The sequence below is a fragment of the Bos indicus genome, chromosome 3 (assembly GCF_029378745.1).
Source record: "Bos indicus isolate NIAB-ARS_2022 breed Sahiwal x Tharparkar chromosome 3, NIAB-ARS_B.indTharparkar_mat_pri_1.0, whole genome shotgun sequence".
Classification (NCBI taxonomy): domain Eukaryota; kingdom Metazoa; phylum Chordata; class Mammalia; order Artiodactyla; family Bovidae; genus Bos; species Bos indicus.
In genome coordinates, this window is record NC_091762.1 from 93,225,063 (window position 1) to 93,251,586 (window position 26,524).

The 26,524-nt window shown below is 51.2% G+C and overlaps 1 protein-coding gene and 1 long non-coding RNA gene across 13 annotated transcripts in view; one reads left to right on the forward strand and one right to left on the reverse strand.

Annotated features, from left to right (window-relative positions):
- LRP8 (LDL receptor related protein 8) overlaps positions 1 to 26,524 on the forward strand; it is an 80,101-nt gene that overhangs the window by 47,287 nt on the left and 6,290 nt on the right. For 2 of the 12 annotated variants that reach the window (XM_070786516.1, XM_019957436.2), the window contains 15 exons: positions 485 to 868; positions 1,793 to 1,915; positions 2,712 to 2,834; positions 5,961 to 6,080; positions 6,156 to 6,281; positions 9,447 to 9,621; positions 11,575 to 11,802; positions 14,218 to 14,336; positions 14,573 to 14,712; positions 16,209 to 16,350; positions 17,320 to 17,472; positions 18,345 to 18,569; positions 20,599 to 20,667; positions 24,446 to 24,618; positions 25,582 to 25,758. In XM_070786516.1, the coding sequence (XP_070642617.1) occupies positions 485 to 868; positions 1,793 to 1,915; positions 2,712 to 2,834; positions 5,961 to 6,080; positions 6,156 to 6,281; positions 9,447 to 9,621; positions 11,575 to 11,802; positions 14,218 to 14,336; positions 14,573 to 14,712; positions 16,209 to 16,350; positions 17,320 to 17,472; positions 18,345 to 18,569; positions 20,599 to 20,667; positions 24,446 to 24,618; positions 25,582 to 25,758 (2,477 nt within the window). Of the gene's footprint in view, positions 1 to 484; positions 869 to 1,792; positions 1,916 to 2,711; positions 2,835 to 4,768; positions 4,808 to 5,960; positions 6,081 to 6,155; positions 6,282 to 9,446; positions 9,622 to 11,574; positions 11,803 to 14,217; positions 14,337 to 14,572; positions 14,713 to 16,208; positions 16,351 to 17,319; positions 17,473 to 18,344; positions 18,570 to 20,598; positions 20,668 to 24,445; positions 24,619 to 25,581; positions 25,759 to 26,524 lie in introns of all 12 variants that reach the window. The other 10 variants (XM_070786518.1, XM_019957438.2, XM_070786519.1 and 7 more) reach the window with 8 other exon arrangements.
- Positions 1,771 to 4,373, reverse strand: LOC139182236 (uncharacterized). The gene is made up of 3 exons (XR_011565880.1): positions 4,243 to 4,373; positions 2,667 to 2,821; positions 1,771 to 1,908 (listed from the first exon to the last, which is right to left on the reverse strand). It is a non-coding gene; the product is annotated as an uncharacterized lncRNA (long non-coding RNA).

Genomic DNA, 26,524 nt, shown 5'->3' on the forward strand with positions numbered 1-26,524 from the left:
TGGGGTACAGCAGTAGCTCCATGCCAGTGGCCTTGGATGCCAGGCCAAGGGACTTAGAGGGGATAGTGCAAGCAAACCAGGGAGCGGGGAGGGCCCTGAGCTGTGTTGTAAGGAAGTAGGTCGAGGCCTTGTTCCTGGAAGGGTCGGTGTCATGCTACATATCATTTCCTGGGAACATCGGGAGAGGCCTTCAAGCCAGGTTACACTCTGCAGCTTTAGAGACTCAGTCCCACCATCCTGCAGGCAGCAGGACAGGAATTCCCGCTCCCAGTGAGGCTAGGCAGGACAGCCTGCTGCACCGGGTCGTTCAGCATGACCCTAGTTGGACCCCGACTGGAGGCCCCCTTTGCCGTCCACATTTGGGGCCCCCAGCAGGGCTCATTCAGGCCGGTGGGTGAGGATCAGGGCCCCCGGAGCGGGACCGGCGGGCCCGGGGCGCCGGGGATAGGGTCCGGCGGGCCGACCGGCTCTCTGTCCCGCGCAGTGTGCGCCCCGCACGAGTTCCAGTGCAGCAACCGCTCGTGCCTGGCCGCCGTGTTCGTGTGCGACGGCGACGACGACTGCGGCGACGGCAGCGACGAGCGCGGCTGCGCCGACCCGGCCTGCGGGCCCCGCGAGTTCCGCTGCAGCGGCGACAGCGGCGCCTGCATCCCAGAGCGCTGGGTCTGCGACCGCCAGTTCGACTGCGAGGACCGCTCGGACGAGGCGGCCGAGCTGTGCGGCCGCGCGGGCCCCCGGGCCACGCCCGCGCCCGCCGCCTGCGCCGCCGCCGCCCAGTTCGCCTGCCGCAGCGGCGAGTGCGTGCACCTGGGCTGGCGCTGCGACGGTGACCGCGACTGCAAGGACAAGTCGGACGAGGCCGACTGCCGTAAGCCCCCGCCCACCCCCATATCGCCCAGGGCCGCGGGTGCGCCGCCGTCCGCGGAGGGGGCCGCCTCTTCTCGCCCTACCCCGACCCTAGTCTTGGTTTAACGGGCGCGACAGAACTGGGGAAACGTGAAGTGTGTGTGGTCACATGGCTGCTAAGCTGTGGAGCTCAGGGTCTTCACAGGCACCTGTGACCCTCCAGGATGCACCCCTGCCCCTGTCATACCTCCCACCCCTGCCTTCCCTGGCCCAAGCAGTCACCCACCGGTTCCAATGCCAGAGACCTTGGTACACTAAAGAAGAGCCCCAACCCGACCCTTCCCTACCTCCTGGGCCTGCTCATCCTTCAAGGCTTCTCCCAGATTCCTCTGATGGGCCCTGCTGGGCTGGGTTCCCCTGAGCTCCTGCAGGTTCCTGGCCACCTTGTCTTACAACACATCCACACAATGATCTCCTTTGCCCTTCAGCCCTGCTCTGCACCCTTGAGCTCTTAGAGGAAGGGGAGGCTCTTAGTAATCTGTGCCCCCCCCCCCCACCCCTACATCCTGCGCACTGAGGAAGGGTTGGCTGAAAGGGTGGGGTCATTAAGTAACGAGCACTGAGATTCCAAAGACGTTTAGGTGCCTGTTCCAGAGGGGTGGCCCTGGGGAGAGACGGTAGAGAGGGAAACAGGAGACCTGAGTTTTAGTCCTGGCTTTGCGTGCCAGAGTGCTGTGTGACCCTGGGTGAGGCCTTCCCCCTCTCTGAGCTTCAGTCTCCCCATCTTGTGCCTTGGCCAGGTGTCCTCCGAAGACTCCCAAGCTCAGCCACTGGTTCTCTTCTTGCTGGGGGTGGACGTGGAGTGGAGGTGGGGCTGGAGGTGGGGGAGGAGAGCTGTCCCAGCACCTGAGGGCACTGACCCTCTCCGCTTACCCTCCCCTGGCAGCGCTGGGCACCTGCCGTGGAGACGAGTTCCAATGTGGGGATGGGACTTGTGTGCCTGCCATCAAGCGCTGTAACCAGGAGCAGGACTGTCCAGATGGGAGTGACGAAACTGGCTGCCTGCAGGGTGAGTGTGGTCAGTGGCAAAGGGACAGCACCCCCTGAGCTTTCCCCTGGCTCCCTGGAGAGAGTGGAGTTAGGAGACACCACCCCTTGGTCCTTATGATGCCTCTTCCCCCAGAGTATTACTTGCCCCTAAACCACCCAGACCCCCTCTGTGCGGGTCCGCATGGCACTAGACGTGGAGCCTTAAGGACTTTGCAAAAGCTGAAAGAGGCCTGGGGGAAGGGATGTGAAGGCACTGCAGGAGATCCAGCCCCCACCCTTTGTCTACATCTGCACCCACAAGCAGGGTCACTAACTGGTTCCCGGACCGGGCAGAGGCAGAGTCCTGCTCCCCAGGGAGCCCCCTTAATTCTCAGGTGGCTCTCTGTCATCACCCTGCAGGAGTAGGGACCCTGAACCCCTGGTCATCTGGAGAAATGGATCAAGGATTGGGCGGTGAGGTCGCCTCCCCAGTTTAGGACCCCTGGAGCACAGGCCCCCTCAGGAGATGGTCCCTGCAGCCCCCAGGGTGTCTGTAGAGGGGCTGCATTTCCCTCCAAGGTCCCTAATGCTGGTAGTTCAGATGTAGACCCCCACACCCTGCCCACCTCCATGATCCTGGTTATCCCTGAGGTCCTGTCCTTCTATGAACAGAGCTCCCACCAACCCTGTATTCAGCTGTCAATCCTGGGCCACCATCTGGAGGCTGGTGGGGGCTGAGTCTGGAGCTCTCCTCAACTCCCATGGGCCCAGCCCACCCCAATCCTCCCTACCTAAGGTCTCACAGGTGCTGTCCACTCTCTTGTCCGGCCCGACAGAGTCAACATGTGAGGGTCCCCGCAGATTTCAGTGTAAGAGTGGCGAGTGCGTGGACGGCAGGAAAGTGTGTGATGCTCAGAGGGACTGCCGGGACTGGTCGGATGAGCCTCTGAAAGAGTGTGGTACAGTACCTGTCTCTGTCCGGCTGCTGGACTAACCCCCGCCCCGTCACACCCCCTCCCGGCCCTCAGGCCACAGCCCTCACCCACCCCTCTGCACATGTGCTGTTCTGACCCTCTCTCTGGACCTGTGTGCTGTCCCGTGGTCTCAGAAGGGGCTCTTTGCCTTTGGGGCCTCTTGTTCTGTGTTTCTGCTAATCTAAGGGCCTTTCCTTTCCGAATGCTCAGAAATTGTGCTTCCTCTCGTAAACACAGCCTCTCTTCAGTTGTTTCAGATTCAGACCTCTGAGTGTGTGCTCACTCGGGAACTTTCTGTCTTTCTCATTGTTTCTGCCCTGCTGTCCTAGCCAGGGCCCTGGCCTCTGAGGCCTTCCAGCCCCCCAGCAGGGGACCCTGCCTTGTAAGAGGCGGGGAACAGCCAGCGGGTGGCCAGACGAGGTCCAGATGAAGGTCACTGGGCTCAGGCCAGGCCTGGGTAAGGATAGGGCAGACCCAGCAGCAGAGGGTGGCACCGTCCTGTGCCCTGAGGAACTTTCTGGGAGACCAGACTCACAGGCTGGACACAAGCAACGAATGCAAGGAGGCAGTTGCCCTGACGGCCAGAGCTGTCAGGCCGGGTTCCAAGCTAAAAGGAGTGGGAGAGTCTGGACTGCAGGTGGGCGGACATCACCAAGAGCTTGTGGGAAACCCAGGGCGGGCTCTAGGAAGGTTCATTTCTGAGGTCAGTGGCTTGGACAGAGAACCCCTGAGCGGACAGAGCCTAGGCCAGACCCTCCCTCCCCTACCTTCCTGGCAGGCCTGTTTCCACCCAGCACCTCCTGGGCCTTCAGAGCAGATCATTCCCTTGAGCTTCCTGAAACAAAACACTTTTTCCCCTTTTGAAGATTAAGAAATTGATTTCAGGAAGGAAGAGAAGCTGGGAGAAGGTCACTCGGCCTTCGTCTGAGCTTGCAGGTGACAGACTCCCCCCAGGCTCTGCCCTGAAAAGTCCCAGAAGAAGGAAGTTATGGAAAAGAGGATAGGGCGGCAGGAACATCTGAGCCTAGGCGCCCTACCGGAGACTACTAACCTGCTGAACTCTCTTCTCTCTTGTCTTTTGCATGACACTCCAAAGAGACGTATGTACGCATGTGTTTGTGTCTCTGTGCTGGTGAGAGACCAGTGTCTGTATCCATGACTCCTTCTCGGAGGAAGGCAAGGGAGTTGCATCGTGTGTCTCTGTGTGGCTGCCATGTCTGTGTGAATGTGCCTGTGCATGTGAGCTGGTGTGTGAGCATGTAGATGTGTGCATGCAGGTGGGCACTAGTGCTGGGGGCACTGCCCCTTCCTTCCGTGGGGACCCCAAATGCTCCTCAGGCCTCTCTGGACCACTTTCCCTCCCTCCCTCTGCTACAGGCCCCAGCAGACTCACCTCCAGGGTAGATCAAACTGGGAAGGCCCAGACTCCCCTCTTCTGCCTCCATGCTGACTCTCCAGGGCTGAGGGACCCTCTACCTGTTCTCTGACCCTGACTCACCTCAACCCTGGAGGACTCTGCGCCTTCGTCTTTCATGGAAGCCTAAGTCACGTGGCACTCTCCCCTTCCCCATCAGAGCCATCTGGCACCTCCTGCTCCACCCAGTGCTCAGTAAATACGGTGGTTGAACTGCCACTCCTGCAGAAGGAGGGGGAGGAAGTGAGTGATGGTGACTGAGGCCATGAGTGAGCAGGTGAACAAGTGAACGGATGGTGCTGAGGGAGCAGTATGCAGTGTGCTGTGGGAGAGGTCAGGGAGGGCTGGGAGTGATGGGAAGACCCGAAGGTGATGCCCTCCAGAGACCACCCCAGAGCTACTGTGGCTCAGCCCACCCCGAGGTGCTGGGGCTTCCCAGTGTTGGGCCTGGCCGAGTCATCCCCAGCCCGCCAGTCATGGGGTTGCCATGGTCTTGTTCTTTCAGTTCTGCCAACGTCCCAGAGAAACAGGAGGCGGCCCAGGGGTAAAGGGGAATATTCCCCCAGCATGGCTCAGGCTTGGCGGGGGGGCACCCACAGCTATGCATGGCCTGGGGTGGGAAGCTCAGACCGGCTGTGTGCATGGCCCTGGCTGGCTCGGCACAGCTCTGCTTGGCTTGGCTGGAGTGGCGGGGCAGGGGTCTAATGGGCAGAGGGTGGCACGGCACCTTCCCCTGGCTTGAAGAGTTAACCTTCTGTGATTCTAAAGCCCAGAAGATGCTGTGAGAACTTGGTGAGCCTTGGTCCTGGCCTCTCTGACCTCCACTAGGACCCTGCCAGACGTGGTGAGGGAGTGGAGGATGGGGGAACCAGATCCCTTCATCCCTTGCAGCAGTCGGTAATCTTGGGACCAGACTTGTGACCAAGTGTAGGAATAGGGACAGGGGCTGAGAGGAGAGGAGTGGGGAAAAAGTCCACCATAGTTCACAGTGGGAGAGAACTGACTTAGCAACAGTGCCATGGAGATAGAGGCCTGGCAGTCTTAAATAACCACAGGCTCAGTAGAGGGCAGCCCTTGTAGTAGTTCAGACCCCTCTGGGTGGTAGACTAGCTCTGGGCCCCGTCCAGAGAGGGACATGGACAGAAAGAGTGCATCCAGAGAAAGACACCTGAAAGCCAGGGGACCAGGAATCAGTGCTTTAAGGAAATTCTGAGGGAGCCATTGGACTCTGGCCAACCCTGCATGGCACCAGCTGTCTCAGGGGGAAGTGGGCTTCCCGAGACTGGAGGTGGTTAAGCAAGGGCATTTCACAGGGGATTCTTAAGGTACTTGATGGTTGGACATGGCACATGCTTACTGAGGTCATGAGGAAGGAGATGTAAGAAACGTGTTTGTGAAAGGAAAGACCTTAGGCAGCCTGGCTGCCTCCAGGCTGGTGATGGACAGAGTCCTGGCCTGGGAGGCAAAGGACCCGAGTTCTGGTTCCACCCTGTCCTGTCTGTGTGTCTGGCCTTAAGCAAGGACCCTCTCTGAGCCTCCTCTTGCCCAGTCACCTGGCTGACGAGGCTGTGGCTCGATGAGGCTCTGAGGGAGGCTGAGGCTGCCCTGAATCTCTGCTTCAACTCCAGGCCCATCCATGTCCCGCCCCCACCCCAGTCTCAATTCCTGGACCCTCAGGAGCCCATGTCCCTCTCTAGGCCTGAACGAGTGTCTGCACAACAATGGCGGCTGTTCCCACATCTGCACTGACCTTAAGATTGGCTTTGAGTGCACGTGCCCTGCGGGCTACCAGCTCCTGGACCAGAAGACCTGTGGTGGTGAGCACCCCCACCCCAGCCCCTCAAGCAGAGGCAGTTCCTCCTGCTGGTTCTGACCTCTGCTCCTCCCCACAGACATCGATGAGTGCGAGGACCCAGATGCCTGCAGCCAGATCTGTGTCAATTACAAGGGCTACTTTAAATGCGAGTGCCACCCTGGCTACGAGATGGACACACTGACCAAGAACTGCAAGGCCGTTGGTCAGTATGGACACTACAAGGTGGGGGCAGGGGAGCAGCTCTGAGCAAGTCCAGGAAGCAGCGTGCTTAATGCGAGGAGTAGGTGTGCACACATACCCCCTCACACACTCAGATAGGAAGTTGCAATATATAGCACACACACAGTGCAACCGTGCACACAACACTGACCATGCATAGAGCCACCCAGAGACTGCACTCACATGGCAGATATAAGCTGGACCATGCTGGCCACAAGTGGCATAGGCAGCCCACACAAAGAGCTGCGTGCAGACCTGACGGTGATCATCAGGTCAGCCGATGGAATTCGCTTTATTCATTTGTTTACACTGAACACCTAACATTGTGGTAGGCACTAGAGACTCAACAGTAAGCAAAACAGATTCAAATCTCTGTCCTTATAGGATTTACACTCTAGTAGGTGAAACAGGAAATCAAAAAACTAAGATTCAGTGCATGGCAGACAGTAATTAGGGTTCAGGAGAAATATAAAGTAGAGAAGTCCAAGGGGGCAATGGCTTACGATTTTAAATGAGAGCGGTCAGCCCTCACTGAGAAGATGACATTTGCATAAAGACCTGAAGGAGGAGGAGTGAGCCATGCATGACCTGCAGGAACCAAAAATAGCAGCATGCCTGCTGTGTTGAGATAACAAAGAGGAAGCCGGTGCAGCTGGAGCAAAGAGAATAGGAGGAGATGAAGCCCACAAGGTGACTTGGGGCAGATCATAAAGGCCATCTTGACTATTATAAGGGCTGACTCTCACCATCAGTCCGGGGGAAAGAAGCTTTGGTGGGTTCAGAGTAAAGAGACAGGGTGCCTTCCATTTTAACCAGCTCCCTCTAGCCGCTGTGTTGAGAATAGACCGTCAGGGACAGGGGAGGAAGCTGGGTAACTGCTGCAGAGGTCATTGCAGTCAGCCCGGAGAGAGGTGATGGTGGATTAAACCAGGGTGTTGCATGGAGAAAATGAAAAGTAGACAATGTGAATATATTTTCAAGGTCAGGATTTATTTTGAAGCAACAGGATTTTCTTATGAATTGAATGTAGGATGTGAAACTGAAAAAAGGAGTCAAAGATGACCATGAGGTTTTTAACCAAACGAAAAAATGGGATTGCTATTTAAGGCATTGGGAAAAATGGTAAAAGAAGGTTTGGGAGAATATTGGATTAATTTGGACATGTTAAATTTAACAAAACTGTTTAGACATCTCAGTGGAAGTATTGTGTAGGCTGTTGGATATATGAACCTGGAATTCAGATGCACAAATACCCACTCTGTAGGCTATAACAATACAGCAGCTACAATAATTGACATAGAGCCGGTAAACCCGAAACACTTAGCACCCAAACTGTCCAATGTACAGAATATACATTAGCACATCACATGTAGCTTGCTACCAGTTCCTTCCCCCACCTAGGACAGGTGTGACGTGTAACATAGACTGTATACTTGCAGTGGAGACAACACACAATGGCCCATATATATACAACCCCCACATATCAATATCTAGAGTGCAGTTCCACCAAAACTCCAGTCGTAAACAAACAGGGCACCTGTCACAGTCACAACTCTCAGTAAAAATCAGTTCAAGATACCCTTTAACCCAGCTCCTGCCCTCAGGAAGATAAGGTGTCTTTGCTCTCATTTCCAGGCGAGGAAATCCCTTGTGGCTCAGCTGGTAAAGAATCCTCCCGCAATGCGGGAGACCTGGGTTCGATCCCTGGGTTGGGAAGATCCCCTGGAGAAGGGAAAGGCTACCCACTCCAGTATTCTGGCCTGGAGAATTCCATAGGTTGTATAGTCCATGGGGTCGCAAAGAGTCAGACACGACTGAGCGACTTTCACTTTCCAGGCAAGGAGATCACAGATTGTCAGTGGGAGAGTTGGCCTTGAACCCAGCTTTTCTCCTTTCTCCTTGCACATGGAGCTGTATTTTTCCATGCTCTGTGTCCCATACCCTCCCTGCCACCCCCACCCTGCTTTGAAATGATCTCTATCACTACACACAGGTCACACCCTCAGCCCCAGGCCCCACATGGCTCTGTGCTGGTCCCTCCCAACCCCCAAGGAGCACATTACCCTGGCAGAGATGTGCAGTGACAGGGACCAGGGGCCCTGCAGAAGTGTCAGCTGGAAAACAAGACTGGGAGAAGGCCCAGGCAGCTCCAGAGATAGGTGTTTCTGCTCAGAGACTGCAGATACCTGAGAGTGGCCCGTTATATCTGAAAACAGGCTGGAGGAGCGGCGGCCTGTGCCAAGTTCTAGACCCTCCTAGGCCTGGGGGACAGTGATCTTCCCCATGGAGTTGCCAGGAGTGTTAAACCTTTGATGTTCTTCCTGAAATCTAATCCTAAGTCTGAAAATGAGTTTATATATACACCAGTTGTGTGTTGTCCCTTTGCATGTGAATGATCTGTATCATATTATACACATCCTGCCCCAGCTACTGGCTCAGAATAAAGTGCATATCCAGATCACAGGATCCTTTGTGATTGGGTCCCTGCTGGCATCTGCAGATTCATCTCTTGCTGTGTCCCCAAACACACTCTGTGTAAATTGAAGACTCACAATGACCTCCTTGAATCTCCTCCCTTGAGCCTCACCACCAGCCCTGAGGTCTGTGCTCCATCCTGCAGCCTCAGTCATCTTTGTAACTCATTTGTAACATTCATGTTGCCCCTTCTTGAATGTTGCAGTGGGGCCCAAGCAGAAGAGGAGGCAGCTGTTGGGGAAAAATGCACTGTAGGTAGAAGGACAGCTTGAGCAAAGGCCCTGAGGCAGCAAAGCTCTGCCGTGGGGAGATGATGACAGATAGCCTGGTGGCTGGGACCAAGGTGTTAGGGGGGTGAGTGATGAGGCTGGACAGGGAGCTGGAGTTACTGCAGAAAACCTCCCATACAGGCCAGAGGAAATGGAGTCATCTCAGATTTGGGGGAGTTTATGTCTAATAAAAAAAAAATCCCTCTTGTTATGTGTGGTGCTTTGCATCTTATGGCTTTTGTACCCGTTATCTCACTTATTTCTCTAACTTGTGAGGTAGGAGTTGCCACCACTTTTTACAGGAGATGAGGTGTCCCCCAGCAAACCAGTGGCAGAGCCTTGGTCTCTAGACGCCCCCCACCTGTTGCGCTGACTCTTTCCCTCTCAACCCCCCTGCATGGCAGCTGGCAGAAGCCCATCCCTGATCTTCACCAACCGGCACGAAGTGCGGAGGATAGACCTGGTAAAGCGGGACTACTCACGGCTCATCCCCATGCTCAAGAACGTCGTGGCGCTGGATGTTGAAGTTGCCACCAATCGCATCTACTGGTGTGACCTCTCCTACCGCAAGATCTACAGGTGAGCAGAGGCCTGGCTCCTGCAGCCAAGGCGTGGAGAGGGCCTGACAGAGGAGGAGAGGACCGGTGGCCTCTGCACCCGCTCTGCCCCTAGGTTCCCCCAGGACAGAGTTGGGGCTTAGGAGGGGATGCAGGAGCACAGGGCACGTGGAACTGCCGGGACTTCCCCACCTGCTGGGCCAACGGAGTCTGAGGGCTTTGTTGGGAGAGCAGCTTTGGGCCCACACATGGGGGCTTTGACTGACCTCTGGCGGCCTGGTCGGGCAGTGCAAGGCACAGGACGGTGCCTCTGGCTTTGGCGGGGATTTTCAGAGCCGCTCACATACATGTGTGTTGGATGCTCAGGACTCAAAGATGACTCAGACCTGGGCCTGCCTGGAGGATCCCACTCAGAACACAGTAATATCTCTTGTGATGATCATGAAGGAAAAGTATACAGGACACCTCCGACCCGGTCTGGGGGCTGCACTACACCCAGACCAGCCCTTCACATCACAGTCTGTTCCCAGGAAGGCTCCTCACACACACAAGAAAGTTCTCTCCTGGGAGCTTCTGCGTGCCCAAGTCCCCTTTGGTAGTCATGTCCTTTCTTTGTCCTGAGATCCACTTGGACTCAGGACTGCCGATGACCAGGCCCTGGGTGGACTGTTGAACAGGTGGTGGGATGGATGGATGGAAGCAATGCCAGTGGCTTCTCAATGACAACCCAGTGCCTATCACACCCCAGCGCACATAGACACACTCACACTCGCACACCCAGAACCAGCTCGAGCAGTGTGTGTCCAACAGTTGTGACTGAAAGAGGCAGGATTTGATGACAGACTGTGTGTGGGGCTGTAGCAGGAAGAGTTGAAATGAATTCCCACTTTCGTTTTGAGAGTTTCGGTTTCTTGCTTGGCACTTGGGTACCGTTCTCTGAGATGGGACCAGGAGGGGAGAGATGGTGGTGGGGTAGGCAGGCTGAGTGTGGCTGAGAAGAAGGGAATGGGGTGAATAGTTTGGGATGTGTTGCGTTCAAGGCGTCCATGAGACATTCAAAGGGGGCCAGTTGGCTTTATAGTCTGAAACTTAGACACTTGTCAAGATCAGAGAATTTGAGTCATGGATGGCCATGGGCACTGTGGAACTAATAGAGCAAAGAGAGGGTCTGGGGAGAAGAAAGCCTTGGGGAAAACAGCGTTTGGGAGACATAAAGCCCTGCTAGTGTTGCCCCCTGAGTGTCTGCTGTATTTTGGCCCCTTCTCTCTATTCTCACTGCCTCAGCCCTTCTGCAGACCCTCTTCGTCTCTCACTTGGACGTGCTCACAGCCTCCTAACTGGTCTCCCTGCCTTTATCCCCTCCCGCTCCAAACCCTTTCGTACTCTGCACGTGCCACAGTGATCTAACTCCCCTGTCTGGCCATGTCCTCTGACCTGTTCAGTTTTACCCTTAGCGCATATGCGAGGGCCATCAGGAGGTGGCCCCTTCTACCTACTCCCCGTCTCACACCCTCACTTACCCCCTCCACCCCGCCCGCTGGCTCTCTCAGTGTTTCAGAACACGTGCTTTGGCATCTGCACATGCTGACTCTAACCCGACCTGTCTGTTCCTTGTGTTCCTGGTGAATTGGTCCTTCAGGGCTCAACCACAAGGCCTCCTCCAGCCCCCCAGGATGATGTGGTTTCCATTTTTCTGCTGGTACAGCCTCTGATACTTTCCGTAATCACAGAGTATTGGTGTAATTATCGGGCTATAAATTTCTGTCCCTTCTAAACTGAGCTCCTTCAGGCCAGAGACTGTGGCTGACTCGAGCTTGTGTCCTTACCCTGGTGGCCCAGAGAGCCCATTGAATGGAACTGAGCCAAGCTCCTCTCTGGTGCACTGCCATGGCCCAGAGGGAAGAGAGGGGAAGGGCAGCTGCAGACGGGCCCCAGCAGTGGCACGCCTGCCCACGCCAGCCCTGGTTGCTCCTAGCGCCTACATGGACAAAGCCAGCAACCCCGTGGAGCAGGATGTCCTCATTGACGAGCAGCTGCACTCTCCCGAGGGCCTGGCGGTGGACTGGGTCCACAAGCACATCTACTGGACCGACTCTGGCAACAAGACCATCTCCGTGGCCACAGTTGACGGCAAACGCCGATGTACTCTCTTCAGCCGTAACCTCAGCGAACCCCGGGCCATTGCCGTCGACCCCCTGCAAGGGTGAGTGTTCCCACCCCCAGACTGTGCTGGGCGCTCAGTCTGCACACGTCTGTCACCAGAGCTATCTCGAGGGCTTCGGAAGGCCCTGGGCCACCCAGACACAGGCAATGGGGGAGAGAGTCCCTGCGGGCCCCTCAGCCTATGAGCGCCTGACCAGGGGTCCTTGTGCACTGGCTGTCAGGGCACTCCCAGGACTGGGATACTCATCATATCACAGAACTGAGCATCTCAGGGCGCTGGAGACTGTAGATATTCCTGGGGCGGGACGTCTTCCCTCAGGTTGCCATGCGCTGCAGGTGGGCATCTGGTAGGTGCTCATACTCCCAGAGACAGGAGCCCATTACATCCCACACGGCCTGTTTGAGTGGGGGGCAGCTCTGCCCATTGGAAAGTGATCTTTGTTTGTTTCTCACATTCCCAAATCTCTCTGATTGGCCTCTGGGGTTACCTCTGGCTGTCTCCCCCCTGCCCTTCCAGACAGCCAGAGAGATTTGAGGAACAAAATTACAGGGTCTACTCTGCTCCAGGCTGCCCACCTCCATCCCCACCCATGTTGCCCACAGTCTCCGGGCCCCTCATTACCCAGGCTGACCTGCTCTGGCCATGCCTCTGTACTGGGAGTAGGGATTCTGAACAGAGCAGGACTCCCTCCCTTCCTCAGTAGTGATGTCCTGAGATGGCATGGTTTTTAAGCAGCTGCATCCTATTGCTTGCCAGAATCACCAGCTTCCTCCTTCTGCTGTTTCCTTAATTGTTAAGCAGCGATAAGAGAACCCTCTTCTTCCAGTCGGGCAGCTGGGGTTGGGGCTGGCCACCCGAGAGGGTGTGTGTGGCCTTGGGAAGTGACTGACAGCTGCCATTTACTCGGCACACACAGGTGCACCCAGCACAGTCCCAGGCATTCTGCAGACACTGAGTCATCTCATTTAATCCCACCTCAACCCTGTTCCCTGTCTGCTGTCATACAGACCTGGGGCTGTACCTGCCATGTCCCCCAGACCATGTGGTTACACCCAGCCCATCCCTAGTCCGTTGTGGATCTGCCAGGGTCCCAGCAGGAAACCCACTGCACACTCAGATGAAGATAATTTGAGGCCGGTTAAACCTTTAGAGCATGAGCCAGTTGGAGTCAGCTTTGTGTGGGAGAGTCAGGGGAATAGACATCCTGACCTCAGTCTGTCCTCTTCCCCCTCCAATATTTTGCTGAATCCAACTGGAAGCCAGAGAGCTAGGGAGTCAAGCCCATTGATGTGGTTTCCACGTGCACCAGCCTTTTGCTGTACAGAGCAGAATGGCGATGGGATTCAGAGCAGCAAATGGAAGGGATCCAGAACAATCACTCGGCCCTTTAGCCTGGAGCCAGCTTGGCTGGACACCAGGCTTCAGCAGAGGCATTATGGGGAGGGTTAAGCATGCAGGCTTGAATTTCAACTTAAATTTGAAGCCTGGTTTCTCTGCTTGTTCACATCGTGATCTTAGGAAAGTCAGCCCCTCTGAGCCACAATTTATTCATCTGTAAATGGGACTAGTAATGATACCCTTCTGGGGTAATTGTGAGGCTAGAATGAAAACACTAGTTTGTTCAACAAATGGTAAATGAAGACCTATATCACACACCAGCCACCTGCCAGGCATAAAGTGAGGACTAACGCAGATGAGGGACCCTCCCTTAGTGGAGCTTGTAGACTAGTGGGGAAACAGACAGCAAACAAACACACCACACGCCAGAAAGCCTACAAAAATCAACAATGGTGTGAGCGCTGCAGAAGGGAAGAACGGGGTGCTTTAAGAGAAGATAGCAGGGAGAACCTACTTACTTGGAGGGGAAGGAAGAACCTACTTCCTAACAGAGGAAGATTCTCTACTGAAAAGACATTGTAAATGGGAAAAGAGTGGGCGCGAAGGCTCCGTGAAGGCCTTGGTGCCCTGAAGGACCTAAGAGAAGCCCTGTGGGGCAGCTGTGAGGTTTGTAAGGAAGGTGGGCGATGGTGCTAGGAGAAATAGCCAGAGAGGTAGGCAGGGCCCTGGTCGTGCAGAGCCTTGTCAGCTGTGGTAAGGATTTGGGATCTGATTTTAAGGTCAATAGGAGAAGCCATCATGAAGTTTAAAAACTGGAGAGTGGTAGATCTTAAAAGTCCTCATCACAAGAAAAACCACTGTAGCTATGTGTGGTGCTGGATGTGAACTGGCTTATTACAGCAGTCGTTTTGCAATATATACAAATACTGAATCATTGTGTAATGCACCTGAAACCAGCTCACCTGTCAGTTCTAAGACTGGATGTTCCCATGAACTCTAGAGGTCTGCTTCCAGTCCCCACTAAGCATGATCCAGCGGGCCGTTGAGTCCTTGTGAGCCAGACCACCCCAGTCACGTTCCCTGTCAAGAAGCTCAGCTGGGTTTTCTCTCCTCTAGGTTCATGTATTGGTCTGACTGGGGGTTCCAGGCCAAGATTGAGAAGTCCGGGCTCAACGGCGTGGGCCGGCAGACACTGGTATCGGATGGTATTGAGTGGCCCAACGGAATCACCCTGGGTGAGCCCTGCCTTCTGTTGTAGTGCCTGACACTGACCACTGCCTGGAGCTCCGTGGGTCTCATCTCCACATCCCCTCTTAGAGCCAGTGCCTGTGTTTCCTGATGGTTTCCCTGGGCTGGCCTCCTCCTGAGGCCTGGCCTGGAGATGTGGGCAGGGAAGGGGCACAAAGGAGCCAAGGTCCAGGCTGCAGTCGCAGGCTCAGCAACTGATCCCCTCGTCCTTTTCCTCCCCAAGATTTGCTGAACCAGCGCTTGTACTGGGTGGACTCCAAGCTGCACCAGCTGTCCAGCATTGACTTCAGTGGAGGCAACAGGAAGATGCTGATTTCCTCCCCTGACTTCTTGAGCCACCCTTTTGGGATAGCTGTGTTTGAGGTGAGCCCCGAGAGGGGAGGCAAGGCTCCTTCAGGAAGCTGGAGCCTAGGAAAGGCTGTTCACACAGGACGACTCCCTGAGACTCGTCCAGGTGGAAACAAAGGGACAGGGAAGCCAATTGGCTCGTTTGTATGCAATATGTGAGCTGCCTGCAAACAGAGGCTTTGCAGTCCCTTGTCCACCTGGCAGCCTCTCCTGTGCTTCCTCCCCAAGGCCCTTCCCCGAGAGCACTTCTCATAGGTAAGTTGCTAGACCTTGTGCCCTCAGCACCCAGCACTGTACCCACATATACAGAAGGTGCCCAATAAAGGGAGGAGGAGGAATGTACATTTCCTTAGTATCGTTTACTATTGGAAATGGCCTGATAGATGCTATTCAATTCAACCACTCGCACTCACTTTTGCTGGATCCTGGGGTCATAGGGGTGAACCAGGCATCATCCTAACCCTCAAGAAAAAAAGACCCCTCCCGCTCCACCCCCCACCAAAAAAAAAAAAAAAACACCCCACAGCAACAAAAAAGAAGCTCATGGAAGAGTGAAGAGGCAAGACCTTCCTGTGTTCTGACCCTGACAACCTTTCTCCTTGGGGAATAAGGAAGCCAGAACCAATCAAGTTCTTGTACACACATACCTCTTCCCCATAACTTGCTCTGCCATCAAGGGGAGGGGAAGCAAGGGGACATTGGCCCATGGTGGGTGTGGGTAATGTTTGCTTGGAGCAACATCACCCAGCACAGCTCTGAAACTGTGGGCAAAGCTCCACCTCCCACGTCCAGCCTCTGCTTCAAAAGACAGGTGTGTTCAGACACATGTGTTTGTACTTGTGCATATATGTGGCATGTATGTGGATGTGCATGTGTATACATAAATGCATCTGTTAAAACATGTGCATTCCTGTATGTGCTAGTGCTTGTGAATGTAAACGTGTATACCAATATTTAGACAAGTGCTCATTTAGGTACAAGTGTGCCTTTGGGTATGTAGATGAGCATGTGGGCTTGTGTCTAGGTCTGCACAGAGTGCATGGTTGTACCTGTAAATGTGAATTTGTCTACATATGCACATCTAGGCTTGTGTGGACTAACCATTGAATGCACACGCGTGTACACCCAGAGGCTGCAGGAGGAGGCCCTGTAGGGATAATACTCACTAAACCACACATCCTCTGTGATCTTGGTCCCGGGCCCTAGCGATGGTAATAGCTAAAGAGACCCAACCCAACCCTGGTTCTGCTGAACTCCAAGAAGCAGGACTAGCTCAGCGTTAATGAGCAGCCTTTAGGCCAAAGCACAGAATCACTGAGTAACCCTCTGAGACAGAAGTAAACCACAGCGTATGCCACAGGTTAGAGCTGAGAGTCCCACCGTGAATCCATGGACAGGAGACCTCAGGGGAAATGCCGGAGCAGTTCTGGTGACTGTGGTTTGGGCCTGAGCCCTCAGACAGAGGTCATGGGTTTAGGCTCTAGGCCATTCTCTGTATCTGTACCCCACAGGACAAGGTGTTCTGGACGGACCTGGAGAATGAGGCCATTTTCAGTGCAAATCGGCTCAATGGCCTGGAAATCTCCGTCCTAGCTGAGAACCTCAACAACCCGCATGATATAGTCATCTTCCATGAGCTGAAGCAGCCAAGAGGTGAGCCTTCCCCAGTCCTAGGTCCCCTGCCTACATCCTCTCCATCCAATAGGCAGGCTGCGTTCACATTCGTGTCACATCCCAGCACCCCCTGAGGCAGTGCTGACAGTCCCTCTCATTGGTGAACTGCTTAGCTGTCACATATTTTATTTCATTTGCCTCACACTCTTGGTGAACTAAGGCTGGGTATAAATAAGTGAACATACAAATGTCCCATTTTTGTCAGTCTTACAAAGTATGGCAATTACTGTTCTCATTTAACCGCTGAAGAAACTGTAGTGGAGAGGTAAAATAACGTCGGCAGATCGTAGAGCTAACCCTAAACCTAGATCTGTCTGATTCCAGAGCAACTTTGGCCGTGAAGAAGCCCATTGCTTCTCATCTGTCATTTGTTCATACTTGGCAGTGGTATAAAGTAATGTATCCTAGGGCCGTCATTAAGTCAGCTGGCTGGTTGGGAACAAAAGCCAAGAATCCTACCATTAGGTTGTTCCCGCCTCTGTCACTAGGGTATCCTCAGTCTAACTGTAACAGAGAGGGTGAAGGTGGGGGAAAGCGGGTAAGGAAATCAGGTTGGTGCCTGATTCTAGATCTAGAAATCTAAAGAAGAAAGAGATGTGGCATAGGGAGGAAAAAAACATGGTCTCTGGAGTCCAACAGACCTGAGTTTAAATTGCCTCCAAAATTACAAGAGGTACAGCGTTGACAAGTTTGTTCTTTTTAAGCAGTCTTTTTTTTTTTTTCGGTCAGTCTGGGCATAACACCCAGCCCTCAGAGTTGTCGTCAGCATTAAACGAACGTGGGGATAAAACAGCAAGTCCAGTGGTGGAAGGTGCTCGACAGAAGTAGCAGAAAAAGTGTTTCGATTGAGCTGAGTGGGTAGGGCCTCATCCCTGGGAGGACGGGGAACCTGGCATTTCCCATCTGTGCCCTGACACTCTCTCTCGCCATCTCTCTCTGTGCCCATAGCTGCAGATGCCTGTGAGCTGAGTGCCCAGCCCAATGGAGGCTGTGAGTACCTGTGCCTTCCTGCTCCTCAGATCTCCAGCCACTCCCCCAAGTACACGTGTGCCTGTCCTGACACAATGTGGCTGGGCCCTGACATGAAGAGGTGCTACCGAGGTGAGCAGAGCTACCGGGAGGGCTGGTCCCTGGGAATGGCAGACCCATCTGCTGAAGTCTTCCTTGATTTCTGGGAAACTGTGCGTCCCTGGATTCCTCCATGTTCTCTGGCTGCTTTTTGCCTTTGTAGCCTCTTCATTACCTACCCTGAGTTCCGGTGTCCTGTAGGGTCCCTCCAAGGCTGACTCTTCTTGCTTCCAGGAAAGATGCACATATACACACAGCATTTTAAATTCAGCTTCAGGGGGATCCAGAACCCCTTGAAGACCTCAAATTAAGAACCCTTTATCCCCATGGCTTCAGTTACTATTTGTATGCAAGTGACTATAATCTTGCCTGTTTCTCACCCAGAACTTCACACACTACCAAAAGTCCTTTTGTGATATGATTGGGACTAACAGTGAATACTTCAATCATATAAATCCTATTCATTCCCCAGTCTCAATGAAGATACACGGCCTTTTGTTTGAGCATAGGTCTGCTGCATCATTTATGATTTCCAGGTTCAATTGTTTATAGTTGAGTGAGAATTTGAACCTAGTAATATAACAGTATACATGTATCAAAAAAAAAAAATCCTTCTTGATTTCCACTCCTCCCATTCTTTTATAGTGACCTTTCCCACACCTAATCTGACAGCACTGTTTTAATAACTCATCTTTATCAAATCAAGGTGCAGTATAAACAGATAAGGTGCTTGTCATTCAGCTAAAGAAAAGATCGTAGCCCATTTAGGAGGACTAGAGAGGGCATTTGAGTTGAGCCATGAGGATGAGTTTATACTTCATCGAGTATATTTATAGAGCAATAATTTAGGCACTAAAACAGCAAAGTTCTCTGTCCAAGTGATCTTCATGGTATTTCCCCTTCAGCACCTCAGTCTACCTCAACTACGACGTTAGCCTCTACCACAGCGAGGACACTAGCCGACACCACCAGAGCCCCTGGGACCACCAACCACAGCCCCACCTACCAGAACCACAGCACAGAGACACCGAGCCTGGCCACCGAGGTCCCAAGCTCAGTTAGTGTCCCCAGGGCTCCCAGCATCAGCCCGTCTACCCCAAGCCCTGCAACCAGCAACCACTCCCAACACTGTAAGGAAATGAGTTCTGCCTTCTTGCATGACATGGGGAGGGCGGGGTCCTAGGGAAGCCAGGGTGGGAGGATCTGTGGGAAGAAGAGATCATACCAGACTTTAGTGTTGGCTTATCAGCAGGGAGGAAGCAGGGGGATGTAGCGCACCAGCCTGCAATTTGGAGTCACAGGTGCTCCTGCCTCATAGAGGGTCTTGAGGGAAGCTACTTCTTGTCTCTGAGCCTGTTTTCTCACCTACCAAGTGGGATAATAATAACCCTTCCCTACCTGCTTTGCAAGTTACGATGAGAGACAGAGGAGGCCATGTGAACAGAAGAGCTTGTGCACACAGCCTCTGCTGACTCAGGTGGTGTGTCTATGTCACACGCTACTGACGAGTATGAGGGTATGACCCTCAGATTCAGAAACTTAAACTTCAAAAGCCCTGGTCTCAGTTCTTTGAGAACCGAGGTTCTGAAAGGTTTCCCAGGTAGGTAGGTTCCCCAGGTAGTCATATCCATAACTATGGTTTGCTCATGCCTCTCTGCAAACCCTGGGATAAGTTCACCACTTATTAAATCATTAGGAGCCGTAATTGTCACTGCTAGAAATGTTCTGTCTCATTAACCAGTGAATACCTTTTAAATTGAGTTACCTGCTGGGGGGAGTTCATTTAAGAGGATAAACTATCTTTTAAATTTTTTCCCACATGTGCATGGCCCAGAAACTACGCAGCTTGGCAGCATCTTTCTAATCGGGCCCATCATGGTCCAGAGTGGGATTTTCAGAGTTGAGCGCTTACCCTGGAGTTCAGAGAGGCAGATGGAAGCTGTGTAAAGTCCAGTTCCTCTTATCTGGGCAGAGCTCTGACCAAGGGGTCTCCCCACTGGCTTCATCACACTCTAGGCTTTAATATCACTGTCCTGTGTTTTCTCAGGACCCAGGTGGAGAAGAGAGCGGCATTTCCTCAGAAAACTTTGTAAACAGTGCACTCTTTCTCCCCTTAATAGTTAGGTTCCCTTAGAGTAACTTGGAGAAGTAGACCTGCTGAGAGGATGGCATCTGGCCGTTGCCAGGGGACAGTCATCTCCGGTCTAGGAGTAAATGTGGGTGATGGTTCGTCTCACACCTCAGAGGGCTATCATGAGTATACAAGGGAAAACTGCTTTTTAAGCTAAAAAATTCTATACAGATATTATAATGAAGATGAGTGTAAGAGTGGAAAAGATGGCACAACTTACTTTTAAAACTACATAGTACCATTTCCAAGCACTTTTCAGTTTAGAATCTGCTTTTATCTGCCCTATTTAGGCCTCACAAGAACTCCTACCCCGCTCTCTGACCTCTTTGAACTTGGTAAGGCTGTGTCAGGCACTGTGCTAAGTAAGCACTTTACATGAATTGTCTCATTTAATCTTCACAATATCCCTAGGAAGTAGGTATATAATTATCCTCCTTTTAAAGGTAAAGAAATATGATATTTATGACATACAACAACTTGCCCAAGGTCACAGAAGGAGTGAATAGAGCCAGGATTTGAACCCTAGAAGTCTGACCAAGAAGCCTGTATTCTGGATTCTACTAAGCTATATTGTGTCTCATTTTGATAATGCAGACAGTACTGCAGACAGGATTTCTATTTCAGGTGGAAATAGGGAGAGATAAGGCAACAGATATTGGCTGAAAGAGGCAGTTGCCCCAAGCATCAACAACATAAAGACCTAAGGGTTCAGCCCCGAGCTTCCTGCCACCCAAACACTATGGAAAGGGGTAAGGGATTTAGGTCACAAGTCCTGGCTTTGAGCCCCAGCTTTGCCACGTTGAGACTCCCCCAAACTCCAATAAGACTCAGTTTCCTCATCTGTGAAATGGAGATGACCTGTGTCCTGATGAGATCTGGAAAGACTAAATTATTAAGCATTGAGTAGGACCATCATTTTGGAACGGGGACAAGAAGCAGTTGGGTAGTTTTTACTGCATGAGGCCAGCGAGGAAAGACTTGGGCTCACAGTGATAGAGCCTCATCCTGCAAATGTCTGTGTTTTGCAGATGGGAATGAAGATGGAAAGATGGGCTCCACAGTCACAGCTGCTGTCATTGGGATCATCGTGCCCATGGGTGAGTGTGGCCCCAAATCCCTGGGGAGAAAAGAGAAACCCTGCCCAGGGTTTGGGAAAAGTCGTTAGAAGGACAGAGCACTCAGCACACTGACCTCTCGTTGACTTTTCTGCCCTGGAAGCCTTTCTGCTCACCTCCTAGTCCTGGTGTAGTCTGGTTTCTTAGCTTGGCACCCACGGCCCTTTAGGACCTAGCCCCAAACAACTATCCAAATATTTCCCCCATTATCCCTCACTGACACTCTACATGCCAGCCATGTAAGCCAGCCAGACGGTAAGCTCCATGAGGACAGGCCTGGTGTCTCTCTTGCTCCCACTCTCCCCAGCTCCTAGCAGTATCTGGCATATGGGAGGAAATAACAAACTCGTTGAATTAATGAGTAGGACAAAAGTAATACACTGAAAAATATTAGTAGAGCTACTTGCCATTCCTTTGGTAGATCATGCTATCTTGCATTCTTTCTGTTTGGCTTTCAACAAACATTATCAAACAACTGTGTTCATGGGATTTTCCAGGCATGAATACTGGTGTAGTTTGCCATCTTCTCAACCCAGCGATTGAACCCGTGTCTCCTGCATTGGCAGGTGGATTCTTTACCACTGAGCCACATGGAAAGGCCTATCAAGCAGCTAGGGCTTCCCTGGTAGCTCAGCTGGTAAAGAATCCGCCTGCAGTGCAGAAGACCCCAGTTTGATTCCTGGGTTGGGTAGATCCCCTGGAGAAGGAAATGGCTGTCTACTCCAGTGTTCTGGCCTGGAGAATTCCAAGGACTGTATAGTCCATGGGGTCACAAAGAGTTGACCATGACTGAGTGACTTTCCCTTTCACATCAAGCAGCTGTGATGTACCAGATTCTGTGATAAGGGGAGGGAAGGTGGTTAAAAATAAGTATGACATGGTTCTTGAGCATAATCAAAGCCATGGGACATGGCATGGGAGGGCGGGAGTGGGGTGGATGTGGAACATGGCCAGGATGAACATTTGTTTAAACCTCACAGAGAGCCCTGTGGGATGATTCATTCTTACCCGGATGTTCACTTGGTATGCTGCACATCCTGTCTCTCATGCCAGTCTTTTCTCTTGGTCGGATCTTTGCATTGTGATTGTCCATTTGTAGGTTTATCTCCCTTACTTGCCTATGAGTATCTCAAGGATAAGGACTTTGCCCTTTAATCTGGGAATCCCCAGTATTGTGGCGAGTTAGTGAGTGAATGTTTTAAAAACTTCAACACCACGCAAGGGACTGTGCGAGGTACCAAGGATTCAAGGAAGGAAAAGATTAACGACTTTTAAGAGCCTTTAGTCTTTAATCAGACTTAATCATTAAAAAGGTAATACAGGAGAGGAGTTACTGCATATTATAAGTGCCATGATAGAGGCATGACCCTCTGTGGAGGAAAGGGGGAGTAGGCACTTCTGGAGAAGGTGGCATGTGAATTGGTCTTGAAAGGTTCATCAGTAAAGGTGATGGTGAGAGCCAGGCTCATTTTGAGTGCAGTGAGTGGAAAATACTCAGCATTATGTAGTGAAAAAGAAATCAACCCCTTTCCTGCCATCCTCCGGTCTATAGAAGAACATGCATGTGCTGTTTCCCAGAGGTAACCTTCCCTAATATAACCATTATTTTCAATTTCTGCTAATCTGAGGGGTGAAAGACGAATATTCTTTCCCTGATACTTCCCTGTGAGGTAGAACATATTTTCATAAATGTATTGGCCATTTACATTTCATCCTTTATGAATTGGCTATTCATGGTCTTTTCTTATGTTTCTATTGATTCTGTCTTGTTCTTACTTATGTATAGAAATTTTGATACATAATAAATGTTAAACCTTTGTAATATATGTTATAAATCATTTCTCCCATACATGATTTTTAAAATTTGTTGATGGTCTCTTTTGCCATGCATAAATTAAAAATTTGAAGTATCATATCATATCACAAGTCTCATGGGTTTTGTGTCCTGCTTAGGAAGGTCTTCCTCATTCTAAATTATTAAAATATCCCCTATATATTTTTCTACTATCAATATTTTAAGGATTTTTAGTGTTTGATTATTAATTTGTTCAGAATTTACAGTGCAGCATGAGGTACAGATTTAGCTATTTTTCTCTCATGCCTGTCTGGTTTTCACAAGACCATTATTGAATAGTTCATCCTTCCCTTGTGACTTGAATTGTCATCTTTATTATAACTGTATGCGTGTACATACCTTGATCTGCTTCTAGGCTATTTATTCTCCTCCACCAATTTCTATATACCATTCCTAGTTACTAGAAGCACATTTGTGATATGTTTTAATATCTAATAGGGCATCATTATTCTCACAACATTTTCTTAGCTGTTTTTATTCAATTTCTCTTCTAGGTAAACTTTAGAATCATCTTGTTAATTCTATAAAAAATATGATGAAATCTTACACTTTGGGTGTATAAATTGACATGGGGAGAATTTACATTTTTGTAGCATTGAACCTTCCCATTGAGGAACATGACACATCTCCCTATTTATTTGAACCTTCTTTTATGGGCTTCAGTAGAATTGTATAAATCACATAGGGCTTACACATTCCTACTGGGTTATCCCAAGTATTTTATAGTTTTTTGTTGGGTTGTTATGAATGTGTTCTTATTATATCCATTTTCTAATTGATTATTGCTGATTAATAAGAAAGCTATTGATTTGTTTGGGGTTTTTTTTTTGGCCACAGTGTATGGCATGGTAGAACTTCCCCAACCTGGGATTGAACCCATGGCCCCTGCAGTGGAAGCGCAGAATCTTAACCACTGAACCACCAGGGAAGCCCCAATTTTTTATGTTGATTCTTGAGGAACTAAAATTATTTCCAATAGTTTTTCATCTGCTTTTCTAAGATTTTCCAAACTTACAATATCTGTTTATGATAGTTTGGTTTCTCTCTTTCCCATGCATGCTTTTCAATTCTTTGTCTGGTCTTACTGGGATAACAAATACTAGCAGCGATAGCAGGCATCCTTGCCCTGTTCCTGTCTTTATGGGTATCATTATTATTGATTATAATAATCTTACCAAAGTGGAAATCCCTCTATAGCACCCTGGATGGCTGTCATCCAGCCTCACTTGAGTACTCATTCAGGGTGACCGCTTACTATCTTATGAATCTGCTTGCCTCATTTTTGCCCAGCTCTATTTGAGAATTTCCTCCTTCACTCATTAGTATACCATTTGTTTTAACTCAGAGCCTGTGTTTCCCTGCTGTGCCCCCTTCTAGAGATGCTCCCCTTCTTGCAGAGACCCAGCTTTGGGAAGAAGCACCCCACCCCACCCTAGCCTCCCCTCTCCAATTTTGGGAGAGAATGGTTTCCTTAGAGAAATCTAGGGAAGCAGCAAGAATGTGGTGAAGAAATTCACTCAGTTACTCAGCATGTGACTGAGCACCTACTCAGTGCTGGGCACTGGGCATAGAGAGAGAAAGAAGACACAGCTGCTGCCCTCAAAGAGCTCAGTCTAGCTGAGGATGCACAGAAAGTACAACATTGTGGTCTAGAAACACACGTGAGGGAAAACCTGACTGCACCATGGGATGTTGAGAGCATTTGAGCTGGGTCTTGAAGGGTGAGCAGTTAATGAAGGAAGAGCTAAGAGAAGGGCCTCCCAACAGCAGAAAAAGAATATGCAGAAACAGAGCCTGAGGAACAAGGGGCAGTCAAGTAGGAGTGGTGACAAGAAACGCACTGACGTCTGGGCAGCGGGCTGGAGCCTGCTGGATATACCCAGTGTGATGTGTCTCCTCCTCCAGTGGTCATAGCCCTGCTGTGCATGAGTGGCTACCTGATCTGGAGAAACTGGAAGCGGAAGAATACCAAAAGCATGAATTTCGACAATCCAGTGTACAGGAAAACAACCGAAGAGGAGGAGGAGGATGAGCTGCACATAGGGAGGACTGCTCAGATTGGCCATGTCTACCCAGCAGTAAGTATTCCTTGCAGGAAGGATTCCTTCCTTCCTTCCTTTCCTTCCTTCCCCTCTCCCTCCCTCCCTCCCCCCTTTAGACATTTATCAAGAACGAACCATGTGCCAGGCATTGTTCTAGGCCCTGGGGACACAGAAATGCTGGGGCAGGTGGTTGGGGTAGAAGGGTATCAGAACCACCTTGTACCTAGAAGCTCTTCCTGGAGTAAAGAGGCCTGTCTTTGTGCTGAGCAAGTTTTCAGAACCTGTGGCCTAGAAGGGTAACTGTGGTCGTTCAGTTCAAACACATTCATTTCAGTAAGCACTGTACACCAGTTATGTGCCAAGTGCCACATTAGATACCAAGTGTCCAAAAGTTAAGAAGGGATGTACTTGCTTCCGGGGAGCTGGTGGGGGAGTTAAGAGTCACTTGCTATTGAACAGCTGTGTGCTAAGTGCCATGGTGGAAGCCCAGGGGCTTCCTCTTCTAAGAAGCCTTCCCTGGTTTCTTTTTCTCCCACTGCCTCTCTCCATCACAACACATGTCACACTGCAGTCTGCTTGCCTTTATACTCATTGGTCTCCCCACTAGACTGTGAGCTCCTTGAGGGCAGGATTGTCTGATTCATGTTTCCCTGGTACCTAGCACAGCATAGCTGGCTCCCAGTAAATATTTGTTGAACCAATGCTATGGAAATATCCAAAAAGGAGCTGTTAATGCTGTTTGAGAAATCAGGCAGGAATGCCTCACAGAGGAGGTGGTGGATGAACTGTGTCCTTGAAAGATTAATAGTAGTTTTCCATGTAGAGAAGGGGGAAAATGACATTTCAGAAAGAAGCACATGCAGAGGCCGAGAGGCACAGCAGGGCGTGGCTTGTTGGGGGAGCGAGGACCACACAGTGGCTGAAGCAGATGTCATGGTTGTATAGCCGAGTCGGGGCTGAGTGTGACCTCATAGGTCATCCAGTCCATCCCCCTGTCAGGCAATCAGCAGCTTTGATCACCCACTGTGGGCAGAGCCCTGTCTTGGGGAGACCAGAGAACTGGAAGACCCAGCCCCTGCCCTCAAGGAGCTTTTTGTCTTGCCGGGGGAACCAAGGTCACAGCCGCACCAACTCCCGAAGAACCCTCTTTCCGAGCTGCCTGTCGTCAAGTGCAAGGTAGGGCAGTGCCACTCTGAGTCTGAGGGGCTGATGAGTGAGGGCATGAACCAGACAGGTGCAGCCAATCCTCGAAGGCGTTCTGGTTCTGGAAGGCTGCAAATTGTGAGCTGGGTGTTGGGGCAAACAGGAAAGATGGGCAAGTTGCAGACTAAGGAAATGGCATGTGGAAGAAATGACTGAGTATGGGGCAGGACAGACAGAATGGCTGCTAAAGCTATGAAGGGGAGACATGGGAGATAAGTTTGACAAGTGAGGGTTAGCAGATGGCCTTGAGGGTCCTTAACCTCGGCCAGTCCAAGCCAACAGTTGCTTAACAAGTTTTTAAAGATCAGAGAGGGCACAGTGGAAGGAATGTTGAGCTTGGAGTAAGGAGATGACTCCCGGTTTCACTGTTCCACAGCCCTGTGATCTCTGTCCTTTCTGTGTGCTCACTTTTATTTGTAAAATGGGAATGATAACCCCCATTCCCTTTACGACCTAAGTGCAAGTGAGATAGCACATGTGAGAATGCTTTGTGAGTTACAAAGCTCCTTGTACGTGTGACGTGTCACTGTTTCCAGAGAAGGAAACAGTCACTCAGGAGGAGCTATTCCTGATGAAACTAAGGTCTGAGAAATAAGCTCCTGCCAGCTGCAGAGAAATAGAGTAGGAGAGCGAGGAAATTGACATTTAGTAAGAATCTACTGTTTCAGACACTACTCAGTATTTTACATAAATTTTCTTGTTTAGTCTTTACAGTAACTTATATACTTGACATTATTAG